Source organism: Belonocnema kinseyi, chromosome 7 (assembly GCF_010883055.1).
Source record: "Belonocnema kinseyi isolate 2016_QV_RU_SX_M_011 chromosome 7, B_treatae_v1, whole genome shotgun sequence".
Classification (NCBI taxonomy): Eukaryota; Metazoa; Arthropoda; class Insecta; order Hymenoptera; family Cynipidae; genus Belonocnema; species Belonocnema kinseyi.
The window spans coordinates 40,206,842-40,227,410 of record NC_046663.1 but is presented as its reverse complement, the minus strand read 5'-3'; the positions used below and the strand labels follow the sequence as shown (position 1 = coordinate 40,227,410).

Genomic DNA, 20,569 nt, shown 5'->3' with positions numbered 1-20,569 from the left:
AGTCTTGGAAATAACTTGAATTTTTGGAAGATTTACTACAGTCGTTTAAATTTGGAGAAATTTCTGGAAATGCTTCACAATATTCAATTTTGTAAATAACTCGACAGTCCTTAGACGCTTGTTGAAAAGTGTTTGAAAATTGAAGATATTATCAAAATTGAATAATGTTGTACTAATACTACAAATGTTCCTTTTTTGTTATTTAATAGAGTTGTCTGTTCATAAACTTTGGTTAAAAAAATTAAAATAAAAAAAAGAACTTTCAATTAGAGGGATGAATTGTTAACAAACAAAAAATTTAAAAAGTAGTTTAATTTATCATAAAAAAAATTAAATTAAACTGTGGAATTCTTAAAGCCAAAAAGGCGAATTCTCCACGAAAAAATTGAATTTTCAATACAAAAATTTTTATTTTTGATGCAAACGCGAATTTCCAATAAAATCTTTAAACTTTCAAACAACGAGATATATCTTCAAAAACAAAAGAATGAATTTTTTTTAAGACAGTTTTTCAACGATCAACCATGTAATTGAGGTTTCCACAAAATAACAGAATATTTTAATAAAATAGTTACAATTTTCAACAACAAAAATCAATTAAATTTTTTATGAAAATAAATAAATTCCGAACTAAAAATATAATAGTGGGGTTTTCACTAAAAAAAGTATTAAGTTTCAACTAAAAATTGAATTTTTAATCCAAAAGGACGAATTTTCTATCCAGAAAGACGAATGGTCAACATAAATGTTCAATATCAAGAAAAGAATAATGAATTCTCAATGGAAGATTTGAACAAAAAAAAATTTAATTTAAGAACAGTTGAATTCAACCAAAAATATGAATTTTCAATCAAGCAATTGCATTTTCAACCAAAAGAGGTGGATTTTAAATAAAAAAGGACAATTTGCAACTAAGAAAGACGGAAGAGAAAAAATTTCAACGAAACTGGAATTTTCGTGCCCAAAAGGCGAGTTTTGTACAAATAGTTGAATTTGCAACTCAGAAATATGAATTTTCATCAACAAACAATAAAATGTTTAACTAAACGAAAAATTTTGGATCTGAAAGGATGAATTTTGTATCACAAAAAAAAAATCTCAACAAACCCGTTGAATTTTCAACAATTAAATATAAATTTTTAATGGAAAATGTACATAATAATTTATATTTCAAAGCCTTTGAACTTAGCAAAGAAGAACTAAATTTTATTCAGTTATTTTTATTATTATTATTATTATTATTATTATTATTATTATTATTATGCTATTATTATCAATATATTTCATAAAAGTAGATTAACTTTTAACCAAAGCGCTGCATTTTTAAACCAAAAGATAAAATTTCTACAAAGGGATGGATTATTTTCTACCAAGAAAGACTTATCAGTCTTGAAAAAAATTTAACCGCATTGTTGAATTTTCAACCGAAAAAAAAATAATTTTCTACAAAGCAGTTTAATTTTGAATCAGAAAATTTGAATAAACGAATTTTCAACTTGGCAAAACTTGAAAAAAAAACCAAAAACTCTTGTACTTTAAATGTTTATAATTTGAGGTTACACAATTGTGAGGTTCCGCAAATTAAAATTTTTAACAATTTCTTATTTAGAATTCTTCAATTTTAAAGATGTATATATAAAAATTCTTAAATCGCGATAGTTGCAATTGAAAATACTTGAATATATAATATGTAAACTAGATAATAGTGCAATTTTGAATGTAATTTTTTTAGAAAAGTTCAATTTCAAAGATTAAAATTTGTCATAAAATGATTTATTTTTTGGAAACTCGTATAATTTTGCACAAAAAGTACCAACATAAAATATTATTACTTATATAAATATATGTGGTCAACCTGAAAACATCAAAATATAAATTCTATAAAAATATTGTACAAATCAGCTTGTGCGAACATTGGAGAGATAAAAGTGCCGCTGGAACTTCTCACTCGACACCCGAGACAGGCAATTCGTTTTAAGCCAAACAAACTTTCTTTTTCAGAACTGTGTTCTGTGTTTCAGTAATTGTGTAAAAAACCGAGTTAGAATGATTAAAAAAAAAAATTTTTAAACTCTTTAATTCCGCGTCGAATGAACCCTACATGAAGTAATTTCGATAAATAGGGACCGAGATATCGCGTAAGAAATGTCGATGAAATCGGTCGGTCAAGCGGCAATCGAGCAGTCCTTTCGCAACGCGTCTCTTATTTCCCATGCGTTAACAAAAGATTGAGGCTCGACTGCTGCTTCACCGACCGATTTCGTCATTGTTTTTTACGTTATATCTCGGTCCCTATTTGTCAAAATTACTTCATGTAGAGTTCATTCGACGCGGAATTAAATAGGCTATCTACCCGTTTTAATAAAATCATTCTAACTTAATTTTTTACACAGTTAATCACTTTTAAATCCGATTTTCCATCGAGTGCTTAAACGTTTCGGTAAATTATTAAATAATTTAATTTAATTGCTTTGAAGCCTTAAGCCAAATCCACCAAAAAGCAATTAACAAGTTTATTCTTAAGGGACCGTACTTAAATTATTCAACAGCTCAAGGCGAGGGGAGAGGGTCGAGTTATTTTGTTACTATTCATTACACTAGGGGTGAGGGGTCCTTCATCCATGTAAGTAATTTTTTTTTTAATTCGCAAACATTTTCGCCTAGAGATTTGTCTTTTTAGTTATCAATTTTATTATTTGGTTGATAAATTTACAATTTTCTTAAAAAGACATCCTATTTGTTTAAAAATTCAAATGTTTTCTTAAAAACTTATCCTTGTTGGTTTAGAACTTTAACTCTTTTCGTAGAACATTAACCTTTTGTTTAAAATTCATATTTTGTTGCTAATAATACAATTGAAATCTTTTTTGGATTAAAACTATTTGTTTTGAAAATTTATACTTTTGATTTAAAGCTTCATCCTTTTAGTAGAAATTTTGCATCATTTTTCTTCGACTTCAAGAAATAAGTAACTGTTTGGTTGAAAAAACTTAACAATCTTATTAAAAGATCATACTTTTTGGTTAAAAATTCAACTTTTTAGCAGAAAATTTGATTATTGTTTACAATTCTTATTTTGGTGCTGGAAAATGAACTGGAATCTTCTTTAGATAAAAAAGAAACTATTGTTTTAAGGTTTTTCTTGTAATTCATCTGTTTTAGAAATAATTACATCCTTCTTGAATTAAAATATAACAGCTCGTTTGAAAATTCAACTTTCTTTTGAAACTTTGTCTTTTTTATTGTAAAACTCACATGCTTTAGCAGAAATTACATATTTGTTGGATAAAAATGTAACTATTTGATTGCAAATTCAACAATATTGTTGCAGTCGTACTTCAATTATTGCATTGCATTTTTTTAAATTAAAAATTCATCTGTTTTAAGAGAAATTTCATTTTTCTTGGATATAAATTCATCAATTTGATTGAAAATTAATATATTTCTTGAAAAACTCATACTTTTTGGTTGAAAATTCTACTCTTTCGGTGAAAATTTACTTTTAGATTAAAATTTATATTTTGGTGTTGTTAAATGAAATTAAATCTTTTCTAGATGAAAATTCAAATTTAAAAAAACAGTCGGTATTTATTAAAAATGCAACTATTTGGCAGAGAATTTAACTATTTTGTTAAAAATTCATCCTTTCTAGTCGAAAAAATTCGTCTTTTTGCATTGAAAATTCAATGTTGTTCGTAGAAACTTATTTTTGGTTGAAAAACCCATATTTTGATCTTGAAAAGTCAACTGAAATCTTTTTTACATGAGAATTTAACTATGCTTTTGAATTTGTTTTTAAAAATAAAAATCCACTTGTTTTAAGAGAAATTGCATCTTTTTGGATAAAGATGCAACTATTTGGTTGAGAATTCTTAAATTTTGTCAAAAATTCGTTTTTTTCGGTAGAAAATTAATCTTTTTGTTTACAAATTCTTCTTTTTTAGTTAAAATATCAGCTTTTTGGTCGAGAACTCTTAAACTTCATAAAAAATTCGTTTTTTTTAATCGTAAATGAATGATTTTGATCCAAAATTCATTTTTTAGTTGAAAATTAAACTTTTTGCTTTAGAATTCTTAAATTTTAATAAAAATTCGTCTTCTTTGGTAGTAAATTAATCTTTTGGTTTGAAAATTCTTTTCTTTTAGTTGAAAATTAAACTTCAAGGTTGAGAATTTTTTAACTTTGTTAAAAATTCGTTTTTTTTCGGTGGAAAATTAAGCTTTTGTTTGAAAATTTATGTTTTTAGTTACAAATTCAAATTTTTGGTTGTGAGTTCTTGAGTTTTATAAAAATTCGTCTTTTTTGGTAGAAATTAATCTTTTTTTCAAAAATTCAATTTTTGTGTTGAGAACTCTGGAATGTTATTGAAAATTCGTCTTTTTAGTAGTAAATTAATATTTTTGTTTGAAAATTCATCCTTTTTTAGATGAAAATTCAACTTTTTGGTCGAAAACTCTTGAATTTTATAAAAAAACTTCGTCTTTTTTATAGTAAATTAATCAGTTTGTTTCCGAATTCATTTTTTTAGTTGAAAATTAAACTTTTTGCTTCGGAATTCTTAAATTTTATTAAAAAGTCCTCTTCTTTGTTTATAAATTAATGTTTTAGTTTACAAATTCTTCTTTTTTAGTTAAAAATTAAACGTTTTCGTTAAAAATTTTTTAGCTTTGTTAAAAACTCGTTTTTTTGGTGGAAAATTTATCTTTTTGTTTGAAAATTTATGTTTTTATTTGCAAATTCTACTGTTTTGTTAAGAATTCTTGAATTTCATTGAAATTTATTTTTTTGCAGTATATTAGTCTTTTTTTAATTCATATTTTTTATTTTTGGAAAAATTTCAAGAAATTTAACCAGATTTAAAGAATTTTATTGAATTTCCAAGGATTTTAAAGGATTTCAAAGGAGTTCAATGATTTCTAGGTATTCGAACATTCTTTTTAGAAAACTTTAATGAATAATTTAATTTATATCGGAGAGATTTCAAATTATTCCTACTTATTTTAATTGATTTTTATGTGTACCAAAGATTTCTAAATATTTTTATGGATTTTAGAGGATTTCAAGATTTTTCAAATAATTTTATAGGATTTCCAAAAACTTTAACGAATTTAACAAGATTTAAAGCATTTCATTAAATCTGCAAGGACTTCAAAGATTTCTAGTGATGTAAATATCTCAAAGGACTTCAACAGATTTTAAAGAATTTCTACAATTTTCAAAGATTTCAAGAAATTTAACCAGATTTAAAGCTTGTTATTGAATCTCTAAGGACTTCAACAGATTTTAAAGAATTTCTACAATTTCCAAAGATTTCAAGAAATATAACCAGATTTAAAGCTTGTTATTGAATCTCTAAGGACTTCAACAGATTTTAAAGAATTTCTACAATTTCTAAAGATTTCAAGAAATTTAACCAGATTTAAAGCTTGTTATTGAATCTCTAAGGATTTCAAAAATTTCTAAGGATTTAAAGATTTTTAAGAGAATTTAATGAATATGTTTATTTCAATTTTTTGTAAGAGATTTAAAATGATTTCGACTTATTTTATTCGATTTTTACGATTACTAAAGATTTCAAGAGATTTTAAGAGATTTCAAAGGACTTCAACATATTTCTAAGAATCTCACGGATTTCCAAAGATTTCATGGAATTTAACCAGATTTAAAGCTTGTTATTAAATCTCTAAGGATTTCAAAGGATTTCAAAAATGTCTAGGGATTAAAACATTTTAAAGAAAATTTAATAAATAAACTCAATTCAATTTATGTTCAAGAGATATAAAATGATTTCTACTTATTTTAATGAACTTTTACAATTACCAAAAAATTTTTATTTAAGGGATTTCAAGGGATTTATGCGGATTTCGACAATTTCAAGGGATATGAAGAATTAAAAAAAAATCAAAGGATTTTAGGACTTTAAGGTTATTTTAAATGGTTGCAAAGAATTTTGCGAAATAAATAAGGGATTTTATAGGACCTCCAATTATTCTAAATATTTTAGGGGATTAAAATTTTGTTTCAGAATTCTTGATTTATATTAAAAATTCGTCCTTTTAGTAGTAAATTAATCTTTTTGATTAAAAATTCAACTTTTTGGTTGAGAATTCTAAAATTTTGATAAAAATTCGTTTTTTTCGAAAGAAAATGAATCTTATTTAAAAATGCATCTTTGTGATTAAAAATTTAACAACTAAGTTTTAAAGTTGAACTATTTTCTTGTTTTATATGAAAACTCAACTTTTTGTTTAATAATTCTTTAATTTTGTGAAAAAATCGTGTTTTTGTGTGTAGAAAATTGATCATTTAGTTTAAATATTCACCTTTTTGCTTAAAAATTTAACAAATAGGTTTTTAAGTTGAACTAGTTCCTTAAGCATTAAAAAAAGAATTTTCTTTCTTAAAACATCAACTTTTTAGTAGAAATTTCAACCTTTTTCTTGAGAATTCTTGAATTTCATTAAAAATTCGTTTTTTTTTTAAAGAAAATGAATCTTGTTTAAAACTTCATCTTTGTGGTTAAAAATTTAACAACTAGGTTTTAAAGTTGATCTAATTTCCTAAAGTATAAAAAATGTCTTTCTTTCGAAATATTCAACTTTTTGGTTGATAATTTTTGAATTTTATTGAAAATTCGTCTTTTTTGGTAGGACATTAAATTAATCGTTTTGTTTAAAAATTCATCTGTAGTGGTTAAAAATTAAACTTTTTGCTTTAAAATTCTTGATTTTATTAACAATTCGTCTTTTTTGGTAGTAAATTAATCTTCTTAGATGTTTAAGGAATTCCAAAATAATTTCAACAATTTTCAAAAAAAGTTCTAGAATTTCAAAAAAATGCAAGTAATTAACGAGATTTAAAGCATTTGATTGAATCTCCAAGGATTGCAAAGGATTTTAGAGGTTTTTAGGGATTTAAACATTCTTTTAACAGAATTTTACTAAATCATTTAATTTATATCAGGAGAGATTTAAAGTATGTTATTTAATCTCTAAGTATTTCGAAGGATTTCATAAATTTCAAGGTACTTGAACATTTGTTTAGAGAACTTTGATGAATAAGTTCAATTTCATTTTTATTCAAGAGATTTAAAATGATTTCTACTTATTTTAATGAAATTTACGATTATCAAAAAATTTTATTTCGAGGGATTTCTGTGGATTTTAATAATAATTTCAAAGGACATGAAGAACTGAAAAAAATCTAAGGATTTTCAGACTTTAAAATTATATTAAATGATTGCAAAGAATTTGACAAAACTTATAAGGGATTTGATAGAACCGCCAATTATTTCAAATATTTTAGGGGATTTAAAAAATTGCAAGGGATTTTGAAAGAACCTTCAGGAATAAATTAAATTTATTATCAAGGGGTTTTAAATTATTTCTACAGATTTTTTAGTATTTTAATTGAATACTAAACTTTTTCGTAGAGAATTCTTTAATTTTATTGAAAATTCGTCTTTTTTGTAGTAAAATTGATCTTTTTGTTCAAAAATTCATTTTTTTAGTTGAAAATCAGACTTTTTCGTAAATAATTGTTGAATTTTATTAAAAAATCTTTTTTTTTTGTAATAAGTTAATCTTTTTGTTTAAAAAAATCATCTTTTTTAGATGAAACTTCAATTTATTGGTTGAGAACTCTTAAATTTGATTAAAAGGTCGTCTTTTTTGTAGTAAATTAATCTTTTTGTTTAAAAATTCATCTGTTGTAGTTGAAAATTAAACTTTTTGCTTCAGAATTTTTGAATTTTGTTAAAAAATCGTTATTTTCGGTAGAAAATAATTTTTTGATACATTATTCATATTTTTTATTAGAAATTTAACAAATAGGTTTTAAAGTTGAAAAACTTTCTTAAAAGTAAGAAAAGAATTTTCGTTCTTAAAAAATCAACTTTTTTAGTCGAAAATTCATTATTTTTTGGTTAAAAATTAGACTTTTTGACTTAGAATTCTTATATTTTCTTATAAATTCGTCTTTTTGGTAGTAAATTAATCTTTTAGTTTAAATTTCTTCCTTTTGAGTTGAAAATTCAACTTTTAGGTTGAAAACTCTAACTTTTTAAAAAAATCATTTTTTCGGTAGAAAATTAATCTGTAGTTCAGAATTAAACTTTTTGCTTCAAAATTCTTGAATTTTATTTAAAATTCGTCTTTTTTGGTAGCAAATTAAACTTTTTGATAAAAATTTTTCTTTTTTAGTCAAAAACTCAACCTTTTGGTTAAGAATTCTTTTTAAAAAATCGTCTTTTTGGTTTTTAATTCATCTTTTTCTTTAAAAATTCATCTTTTTCATTTGAAAACTCAACTTTATGGTAGAGATAGTAGAGATTTTGAGCAAATTCCATAGATTTGAACAAAAATATGGAAAATTTTTAAAAGAATTTCAAAATATTTAACAACACTTAAAGCATTTTATTGAATCTCACAGGCTTTCAGTGATTTCTAGGAATTTGAACTTTTTCTAAGAGAACTTTGATGAATAAGTTCAATTCAATGTATATTGAAGAGATATAAAATGATTTCTACCTATTTTAATGAACTTTTATGATGATCAAACAATTTTATTTCGAGGGATTTCTGTGAATTTCAACAATTTCAAAGGATATGAAAAATTAAAAAAAAAATCAAAATATTTTAATGCGTTCAAGTTATTGCAAATGATTGCAAAGAATTTTGCAAAATTTATATAGGTTTTTATACAACCTAAAATTATTTCCAATATTTTAGGAGATTAAAAAATATACAAGGGATTTCGAAAGAACTTTCGACAATAAATTAAATTTATTATCAAGGGGTTTTAAATTATTTCTACAGATTTCTACGGATTTTAAATCTTTCAAAAATTTTAATGAAATGAAAAATATTTCAAAGATATCAAAGGAATTCCCAGATTTGACCTAAACGTTTATCGAATTTTCCCATGATTTAAAATGAAATCGTTTAAATACAATCATCTAAAATTCTAAAATACACCACTTTATATTAATCTCCACTAAATCTTTCCCTCTCATGACCACTATAACCGCTTATCCGCAACAAAGTCACTGATAGCCAACAAACCACACTAAAATACTTACCCTATCAATTTCAATTAATCTTCCCAAACCACATCAAGAAGCCCTGAATTCTCTCCAAATCCCGATTTCCAGTAGATCACTCCCGGATTGGTTATCCCATAACCAATGGTTTCGTTCTCTCTATTTTTATCCATTTTCAACTCCACCCATCTGATGTCGACGCCCATGTGGTTTACGCCTACCAGCGAAGAGCCAGTGAAGCATCCGAAGATCGGCGTGAAGATCTTTTAACTCCTTAAGTTTCAGTCTCCCGAAACACTTACACGAAGACGCACTTAGTTCGGGAGCACCCGTCGGGTCCAATCTTCAAATAATTAATCCCGTAGCATCAACTTAGTCTAAACAGTTAACCCTCCTGTAAGTCTAAACAGTTTACCCTCGTGTAAATAATTGTCGCATTTATCATTGTTGAGGACCCTTGGCCTTTCCGATGTTTGGTATTTCCTAAACTGGGCCATCTGTCCCACAAGATGAAGTGATCAAACATTTATCTGAAAAACTTTGCAAACTTGTTCAGTTCGGGCGATGATAAACCAGTGAATTTCAAACTTCAAAACTTAGTGGTACGAGTGATCATGAAGAACGAGTCGGACTCGACTTCAATCCATCAAACTTCATCAACGGCTCCTCAACCTCACTTGCATCCAGTAACGAGCAGAAACGTCAGAGTTATGTCTCCTCTTTCACAAACCCTTAATCTGGATCCTCTTCTTGTCACTGCCAACAGTGATTCCCCAAGAAAAGCTGGCACGAGACGACAAGAGAAACCACCCTATTCCTACATAGCCCTGATTGTCATGGCAATTCAATCCAGTCCGGGAAAGAGACTGACTCTTTCGGAAATCTACACCTTTCTCCAACAGCGATTTGCCTTCTTCAGAGGTGCCTATCAGGGCTGGAAGAACTCGGTGAGGCATAATTTGAGCCTGAACGAATGTTTCATCAAGCTACCAAAAGGTCTTGGAAGACCCGGAAAAGGACACTACTGGACCATAGACCCGGCAAGTGAGTACATGTTTGAGGAGGGTAGTTTTCGACGCAGACCACGTGGTTTCAGGAGAAAGTGTCAAGCTTTGAAACCCCAGTATCCTCAGTACTTCCCTGGTACTGGTCCAGTTGGTGTAGGTGTCCAGGGGTCAGGGTATGACAATCTGACATCTGCAGTTGATTATACCAATGGGTACCAGAATCAGTACCAAAATTATCCAGAGTGGTATGCACCGGCAGCTACTATTCCGGCTGATTGGGGTTATCCGGAAGCCTACAAGACTCCACCGATTGCGGAAGTTACCTACAAGACAACGGAAGTGACCTACAAAACTGGAGAGACTTCTTTGTACAGAAATGGAGAAATGGGATTTAAGAATGAACCAACTTTTCCAAGGAGTCAGGATCATAATCAGGTCTATAGACCCACTGACACTTATCAACCGGCCTTGAAGGACCACCATCATGTGCAAAGTCAGCATATGAATCAACAGCATCATCAGGAGATTGGATTTAAAGTGGAGAACGAACATGATGGGTTGATGAACTCATATAAAAGTGATCCTGGATCGAGTCCTCCAAGTTCTCAGAGTCAAAATGGCAGTCAGGATTATTATGTTGGATATGGGCTGGCAGCTGGAGTTGGGAATGTTAATCTCAATGCAACGATTCAGGGTCTTCAAACGCAACCTGGTTCCACGAGTCCCGTCGGAAATGTCAACTCTGTACATAGTTGTCACACTCCTCTTATGGATCAAGGTAAGCTATTTTTGACCATTTCTTCATGGTTTTTTAATTGCTTTTTTTCTCATGTTTTTATAAGTGTGATTTTTTATCCTATATAAAAAAGTGGTAGGTCGCAAAAATGTAGCAGTCAATGTTATCGAAAACCTAATTGGTTTTGTAACATTGGGTTATATCTTTTTTTTAATTTGGGAAAATAAATCTACCAAAAATCCCTTTTAAGGAAACTTAAAAAAATCTAAAATCTAATAAAAATTAATTAATTAAAAACTCTACTATGACTATAAGAAATTGAAATGACATTGCAAAGTCACCGCTGGATCGGGAAACAGGGAAATTACAGTCGATTTATTTTTCGACCTGGTACATTTTGGATAAAAAAGCATTTTTAGTTGATCGGAAGTGAATATAAATTACAATGATTTTTGAAATTGAACTATAAATTAAGGATTAACTAGTGAATAATAATTCGGGGTGACCGTTGGACCTGGAAATGACCGGGAATTTTACAGATTTTCAGAAAAAAACTCCCCGAGTTTGGTTTCAACAGTTTTTAAAATATTTAATTGAATTTTTATCCTTTTCAATTATGGTATCATTCAGTTTACAATGAGGAATTCGAAAATCTTTCACTTACAAATTTTCGATTTTGAATTTTTAATCGTACATTTTTTATTCGAAGAATTTTAAATTACAGTTTTAAAGACTTAAAAAGTGAAAAATTAGTGGCGTTTCAAATGAACAATTTGGGATAAAAACCTTTTAAGTTGATCATAAGTGAATATAAATTATAATGATTTTCGAAATTTAACTATAAATTGAGGATTAACAAGTGAATAATAATTCAGGGTGACCGCTGGACCGGGAAATGACCGGGAATTAAATTTCTTGACCGGGAATTTATTTCTTGATTTACTTTTATTTTTATCCTTTTCAATTCTGACATCATTCAGTTTACAATGCGTAATTCAAAAATCTTTTACTTTAAAAATTCTTTATTTTAGATTTTTATTTTTAAGCGTATATTTTTCATTTCCAGAATTTTAATATGCAGTTTAAAGACTTACACAATTAAAAATTAAAAGCGTTTGAAGTTCAAAATTTTTGTAAAAAAAAACAATTTTTCAAAATACAACCTTACTTTAAGTATTAACATTTGAACAATAATTCATTTGATAAAGCGATTATAAATTCGTTCAAATTTTAAGAATTTCCAGATTGTTACTGTTTCAATTCGAAAGTCTTAGTTGTTAATTTAATACGAGTAAATTTAAGCCAAATATTTCAAAGTAAACAATTTGAAACTTGATTATTTACCATAGAAAGCGTTGAATTGTGAAAATTTCGAAAAGCTTTTATACTTTTAATTTTAACATTTTTATTGATCTATTAAAAAATGTTTAATTTGTTAACGAGATTGTTGAGTTTTTATGTACAAATAATAATTAGAAACTCCAGGGTCTTTTTTTAAATCTTTTTAAATCTTTTGAAATATTCAGTTTAAATTAGCAAGAATTGGAATCATTATAAAAAATATTTAGAAGTTCTGAAAAATTTTCAAAATAATTGAAAATTTGAGTAAATGTAAAACAACATGTAGATGTTTCAAGATTTTTAAATAAAAATTTGGAGCTTTCTAAGGATTTTTAAACAATTTAAAATGAGAATAATTTAACCTTTAGTTTGAGAAGTGTTCAATTTATAAAAAAAATTAACCAACAATTTAAAATATTTCTAGCTTAAAATTGTTTAGCTTCATCGTTCGAATTTGTTTATTTCATTGACCGCGAAAAAAGTTTGCGAACCGGGAAAAAACCGGGAAATTATCTTCAGAAATTATTGTCAGTCCTGTCTAATGAAAGAAAAATTTTTTTCCCCTTAAAAAACTATAAACAATTTTTTTAATAATAGGTTTTGTAGTTTCAATTTATTGTTGCTCCCGTTTCTTAACAATTTTTTTTAATGGTTCAATTTAAATAAACCGTTGTTTTTTTTCAGCGAAAATATTTCCTGCAAATCTGTCGTTCCAAATGTTAAAAATCAGTATATAATATGAAAATAATGTCCAAATATAGTTACTCGTTAAAAAATATTTTCTTTTTAATAAATCGATTTACCTATTTTTCAAAAATTGTTCATTTGTAATAAAAAAGGATTAAATTTTGAATATTAAACATTTTTCAATAATTTACGTTTTTTGGTTCTGTTACCATTTTTAACGAAAAGTGACACTTTTAAACAAAAATTATTAGATTTTAAAGTTTCAAATTTTTCGAACAATTTTAGGTTAGGTTAGTGTTTACTGCAAAAATTGATATTTTAAAACAAAATCCATTATAATTTAGATAAGCTTTAGAATTTTCAAACAATCTTTGATTATGCAAGTGTTTTTCGTCGTAATTTAAAAAAAATACAAGTTAGGTTTAAAAAAAGATTGAAAACTTCAACAATATTAGGTTATATTAGCGTTTTATACCAAAAAATAGTATCAAAACAAAAATCATTAGATTTCGAAAGAAATTTGAAATTCTGAACAATGTTTTATTTTGTTTGGTTTAGTGTCAATGTTTTTCGTTAAAAATTATTGTCCTTTTTCATAAAAAAATCATTATATTTCAAAGAATATTGACATTTTTTCAACAATAGGTTAATTAAAAATTTCTTTTTTACCTAAACCCTTATAAATATTAATTATTTTAAGTAAGTATAAATCTTTTAGAAATCATAAGTTTTTAAATCGTCAATTATACTTTTCAAAATTGAACTATTTAATTTTAATCACAAAATTTAAACTGCCAGAAAGAAAATGAAAATGCAGCGTTTAACCAGAAAATTTAGAACTCTGAAACTGTAATCATCAAGAATTAAATAAATGATTAAATTATTCAACAAAAAAACATTTTTTTAGGCCAAGTTCGGAATGCTGCATTTTTTTAAATCTTTTTACATACTAAAAGAAATAATTATTCAATGCCTGGTTGTAAAATCTTCTCATTTTTAAAGCTCGAATTTGAAAAATTATTTTAATTTTCCTAAAAATTCTAAAATTCTAAAATGAAAACCTCCACGAATTAGCAAGTTTAAAACCAAAGATTTTCTCATTTAAGTTCTATTTTTGATAATGCTTTTGAATTTTAATCTCTTATTTTCTTTTAATTTGTGATTTTACGATCAACCTGCTAATGTGAGAAAAAAATAAGAAAAATAAAAGAGAAAAAAACCTTTCGAAAAATATTTCAATAGTTTAGAGTTACAAGCACCGGCGCCCAAATGCCGTAAAAAGTCCAGGGGTAGAGAAATCGAGAGGAAAATTACACATTTGAGCTGATCATGTGTTCTTTAAGTTTCTGGTGCTGTACCCAACATGTTCTGACCTTTTTTTTTATAGATACAAAATAATATCCTGAACATTTTTCCTATTTTTAAATTAGGACAAGTGCTGAAAATTAAATTATTTCAAACGGTAGCATTAAAACAAATAATTAAAAGCGCGTTAAAAATTCAATTTTATTGAAAACTTTAAAGAAAAATTTTAAAGAAAACTTTTAAATTTAAATACGAACTTTAAAAAATAGTTGAATTCTCAACCAAAAATACGAATTTTGAACTAAACAGTTAGATTTTCAACCTAGAAGATTTATTTTTAACAAAAAAGTCGAAATTTTCATTTAAAAAGTTAAATTGTGGAGAAAAAAGAAGGATTTTTCCACAACATTGTTGAATCGTTAAACAAATGAATTATTTATCTATGGAAAAGTTTCATTTTGAACCAAATAGTTAAAATTTTGAACGGAAGGGACGAGTTTTCAATAAATATGAAATAATTCTTAACAAAAATATAATAGTTGATACTTCAAGAAAAATAAATTTTAATTTTAAGTTAACCAAAAAAGGTGAGTTTTCTACCATAAAAGATAATTATTCAATGCAGAGGAACAAATCTCATATCCAAAAAGACCAATTTTAAACAAAACAGTTGAATTTTCGAGAAAAAAACCATTAATTTTGAACAAAATTGTTTAATTTTGATTCTAATAAATGTATTATCAACTTAAAATACTAATTTATATTCCAATAATTGAAATTTTATCAAAAAGTGCAAATTTTCAACAAAAAGTTGTATTTTAAACCAAACAGTTGAATCTTCAATACAAAGAGACGAATGTTGGACAAAACAACAAAATACTTGAATTTTCAAATAAAATGTTAAATCTTCGACAACAAAATACTAATAATTAACGGAAAACATAATAGTTAATATTTAAACTGAAAAATATTTTGATTTTAAATTAAATACAGTTGAATTGAAAAAAAAATATAAATCATCAGCAAAAATTATAACTGTTAACCAAATATTTGCATTTTTAACCAAAAATGAAAAAATTTCTCTTAAAATTGATGTTCTTTTTATCCAAAAATGATTTTCTATTCAAGAAAAAAAATGTCAATCAAATTGTTTAATTTTTAAGCAAAAAGGCGATTTATCTATAAAACTGTTAAATGTTCTACCCAAAAATAAGAATTTTTAACTAAAAAGTTAATTTTCTAACAAATATTTGAATTTTTTACCAAAATAAAAGAGTTTTCAATTCGAAAAGATGATTTTGTAATAAAAAAATTGAATTTCGAAACCAAAAAGATGATATTTCTATGAAACAGATGACCTTTCAAACCGAAAATATAAATTTTTGACGATTAATTTTCACTTAATAATGTACACAATTGTTAAATTCAATTTTCCAACTCCTAAAGGAAAATGAATTTTCAACAAAATATTTAAATTTCGAGTCAAGGAGATCAACCAATAAAAAGAATGTTTAACAAAATATAGTTCAACTTTTAATCGAGTTGTTGAATTTTTAATTAAGAAATCTAGTGAAAATTTAATTTCATACTAAGATAAAATAAATTACAATAAAGTAAATCAATGCAAAAATTTTAATTTTTTGTAAAAATTTGCAATGACTTGTATTTTGTAAAAGTGTCCGATTTCCGCCAAATACTTGTAGTTTCTAGTAGAATAATTTTTTAATGTTCCGTTGTTAAAAAAAAATCATTAAAAAAATGAAAAGTCAACTGTTCGGTTTAAAATTCATATTTTTGGTTAAGGATTCAACAATTTCATTGAGAATTCAAGGGGAACCGCCGGATCAGGAAGCCGGGAAAACAGGGAAATAACCCGGTATTTTATGAGACCGGGATAACCCGGGAAATGACAGTGAATTTTTTTACCGGGAATTTTTGCAGATTTGTAGAAAAAAAATATGTCCAATTTTGCTTTAAACAGTATTTTTTAAAATAATAAGTTGAATTTTTATGTTTTTCAATTATCATATCATTTAGTTTATAATGCGGAATTCAAAAGTCTTTTAATTTCACAGTTTTCATTTTGGATTTTAATTTTCAAGTGCAGATTTTGCATTTAATCAATTTTGAATGCAGTTTTAAAAACCTAAAAAATTAGAAGTGTTTGAAATCGACAATTTTGGATAAAAAATCTTTTTAGTTGATCGAATGTGAATATAAATTATAATGATTTTTAAAACTGAACTTTACAATAAGGATTAACATGTAAACAATATTTGATTTTACAAGATGATTCGAAATCAGGTCAAACAGGTTAAACAAATGTAAACGACCGATTGAAATTTGATCAACTATTTTCAATTTAAAAATAACTTCAAAATAATATATTTATAATTAAAGGCTTTTATTAAATTAAAAATAATGTTTTAGTCCAAAATTTAGGAATTCAAAATTTTTTAATTAAGAAAAATAACAATTTGCTTAATATTTTGAAAAAATAATACAATATAAAAAGATTCAACATTAATTGAAAATTATAAATGATTTCTAATAATGGAAAATCTAAAATTCTTCATATTGAAAATCAATTTTAAGAGAATATTTAAAAATATATCAAAAATTTCCAAAAATGAATCTGGAAGATTTAAAGGAAATATTTTTATATTTTGCAGGATTGAAAAAAAATGTAGAAGAATTCGAATCATTCAGGAAAATGCTCAGAAGTTATGATAAATTTTCAAAAATAAGTACAAATTTTAATAAATGTAAAACAACATGTAGATGTTTTAATATTTTGAAATAAAATTTTGTACCTTTTTTTCGATTTGAAGTAATAAAATCTGAGCTGCACACGAGGCTGCAAATAATTTTTAGTTAATAATATTAAAAATTGAACGATTGCACCTTTGTTATAAACTGAACACTTCTTTAGTTAAAAGCTGAATTGTTTGCATTTTTAAACTATTTAAGATGATTTGCAGCATCGTTTTTGAGGCTCAGTTTTTATTACTTCCAATCGAAAATTTTTTAGCTTTAGAGGTCGAATTCTTTAATTTCATTGGCCGTGAAAAATTTTTGCGAACCGGGAAATGAGCGATAATTTTTTTATGTAATTAAAACGACCATCCTGGCATTGGTCTTTCTTGTTTGACCTTAAATGTCTTTTTTTTTTCGTGATGGAAAATTTTAAATAAGACATTAAATAAAATTCTCCTCGAAAAAAAGGAATGGTTTTTAGTTCCATTTAGATTGTTTTATTCGCCCCAGAGAAAGCCTAGGGCGGTCTGTTTCTGACAGAAAATTTTCTTTAGAGTCGATTAGCTAACTAAAGTGATGATGTTGTGACATGTCAGCCGAACCGTAGGTTGTAGTTAAACCCGAGGTTTAACACGTGTAACCGTTTTGTCACCCAATACCACACTCCTTGTTAATTTAGGGAGACAAGACAGAATATAATATCTGAAAAAACAAAATTACGACGGGTTCCTTAAAAATGCCTAAAATTTACAAAAGTGTCTAATAATTAATCAATTATATTTCGAATTAAAAAAAGTTATTGACTGTAAATTGACAAAACCAAATTGGTTACATTTTGTGGTTCTGCCTGAACCAATCTATTCATTCATTATGATTACTATTATTTTCCAACAAATTTTCCCACCACCCTTTTTTCTCCTTTTTCCCTGCTTTCAAACCTTCCATGTTTTCTTTTTTTTTTGTGTAAATGCAAGCAAAATTGATAGGCCAATAAGAAAATCCAAGTGTTTTTCGTTGAAAGTGAATTCTTTTTAATTAAAAAGTCCATTAACATATTTTTCGTTAGAAATTCCGTATTTTCATTCAAACTTTTATTATTCTGTTGAAAATTCCACAATTTTGTTTAATAAGTCATTCTTTTTGGTTGATAATCCTCTTCATGTGGATAATTTTTTGTGTTGATAATTTCTTTTCATTTGAAAGGCGAATATAATATTTTTGGTTAAAAATTCCTTTTTTGCTTGCAAATGTTATCATTTTGTTAAAAATTTTGGACAATTTTTTAAAAAGCCATTCTTTTTTATTAAAAAAGATTTTTCTTTGAAAGTTAATTATTTTTAATTAAAAAAGTCTATAATTAAATTTTTGGTTGAAAATACCTTTTGTTTTCTTAAAACTTTGCTTATTTTGATGAGAATTCCGCACCATTTTTTTCAAAAGCCATTCTTTTTTATCAAAAGTCCAACTTTTTTTCTTTGGCAGTTATTCTTTTTGATTAAAAAGTATAATATAATATGTTTGGTTGAAAATTCCTCTTTTTGCTTAAAACTTTTATCATTTTTTTGAAAATTCCAGGCAATTTTTAAATATCCATTCTTTCTTATTAAAAACCCAACCCAATCCTTTTATTTTATTAAAACTTTTATCATTTTGTTACAAATTCCACAATATTGTTAAAAAGTCATCCTTTTTGGTTAAAAATCCAACTCTTTTTCTTTGACAGGTAATTCTTTTTAATTAAAAGGTCTATTATTATATTTTTTAAACCACTTTCCGTTTGCTCTATTAGAACTTTAATCATTTTTTTCAAAACTCCACAACATTTTAAAAATGTTCTGTTTTTTTGCTTAAAGCCTTTTTGATTAAAAGTTCAACTATTTTTCGTTAACAGTTAATACTTCTCAATTGAAAAGTCTAATATAATATATTTTGTTGAAATTTCCGGTTTTTGTTTAATATTTAAAAAATAAATAAAAATTCAACCATTATACTGAAAATCAACTCTTTTTTATTAAATTTTCATATTAAAGGGTAGAAAATAAAATTGTTTTGTAGAAAATGTTGGTTTTTTTTTGCTTGAAAATTCATCTATGAGGTGTCAACCTCTCAATTTTTCCTTTTATGACTGAAAATTCTTTCTCGTTGGAAAATTCAACTCTTTTATTAAAAAATCGTTCTTCATTTAAAATGTGATTATTTTGTTGAAAATTCAACTATTTTGTAAAAAAAATCATCTTTTTTGTTTAAACACTGAACTAATTTGCAAAAATTTACTTTTTTTTGTCGAATATCTGTTTGATAGAAAATTTAATTATTTTCCTGAATTAGAACTGAAATAGAATCGAGAGGTTAAAAATTGAACAGTTTTGTATAAAGTTCGGCTTTTTGTTGGAAAAATCTCAAAATTCTTTTGTATAGTTGTAAATTTGTCTTGTTGATTGAAAAATTTATCTCGTTGATTATAAATGCAACTTTTTTTGACATACCTGGTTAGAAGTTAAACGACTTTTTTAAAAATTAATTTTTTTTTTAATTTGTATCTTTTTGTTAAAAATTTTTTGGTTTGAAAATTAATTTTGAAAACTAAACATTTAATTATTTGGTTAAAAATTCATATTCTTTGATAAAAAATTTAACTTTTTGTAGTTTGGTGAAAAAAATTCACATTTGGTTAAAAATATAACTTTTTTTCAATTCAACAAATTTTATAGAAACATCAACTAATTTGTTTCAAATTAACTTTTTTGTTGAAAGTTTATATTTTAGGACGGATAATTACACTGTTTTGTAGAAAATTTGTCTTTGTGGCTTTAAAGTTAAACAATTTGATTGAATTTTTTTTCTGGCCTTAAAAATTCGTTTCTTTTACCTGAAAATTCAAATAGTCTTCAGCTATGTAAAAAATTCAGTCAATCCACCGAAAAAAATCTATTTCACCACCCATAAAGCAAAAAACAGAAACATAAAACAAAACTCAATTAGTTTCTTTTTGAAAAATAAATTTTTCGTTGGAAATTCAGCTTTTCAGATTAAAAGACTAATCTTTTTAGGTTGAAAATTCAACAATTTGCTTGAAAATCCAATATATTTCCCCCTTCACACAGTCTCACCTCATTCAGGTGGGGGATCGCCAGACGCTGTCACCGACCTTTTCCAGCTGGGTGGTTCTCTGTATTAATGAAGAGTAAAATAAAAAATATGAAAAAATTTATTTTTGCAATTAATAATTAAGAAATATTATATCCGAAATCTGCGTTTTTTGGCGATTTAAACGATATGTTAAACAATTTTGAATTAAATGCTTTAAGAATATTTTCAAAATAATGAAAAATTGAAAGAATAATTTCTCAAATTCAAGCCTTAAAAAATGAGACAATTTCAGAACTATGTATTGCAAATTCAATTATTTTTTATTTGAAATTTTCTTTAAGTATTAATTGAATATTTGAAATCGAACATAAAAAAATGGCAAGGGTCGGCGACAGCGTCTGGCAATCCCTCAGCCACAAAAGGGAAGCTGGATAGAGGGGGGAGAGCAAGCAGGTAGCCGGCGTTCCAAATAAAATTTTAATATTTTTAAATGTAACAAAAGGGTATACCAGGTGTATACATATGAAACCGGTATTTTTTCAAGAAAAAAGCACATTTATTTCAAGAGAATGATAACAAATATTTTATTCAAAGTATGCGCCCTC

At 25.9% G+C, this 20,569-nt stretch overlaps 1 protein-coding gene across 1 annotated transcript in view; it reads left to right on the top strand.

Annotated features, from left to right (window-relative positions):
* Window positions 1–9,363: 9,363 nt before the first annotated feature.
* LOC117176845 (forkhead box protein A2-A-like) overlaps window positions 9,364–20,569 on the top strand; it is a 25,241-nt gene continuing 14,035 nt past the window's right edge. The window contains exon 1 of the mRNA XM_033367187.1: window positions 9,364–10,826. Within this exon, the coding sequence (XP_033223078.1) occupies window positions 9,656–10,826 (1,171 nt within the window). The 5' untranslated portion in view covers window positions 9,364–9,655. The remainder of the gene's footprint in view (window positions 10,827–20,569) is intronic.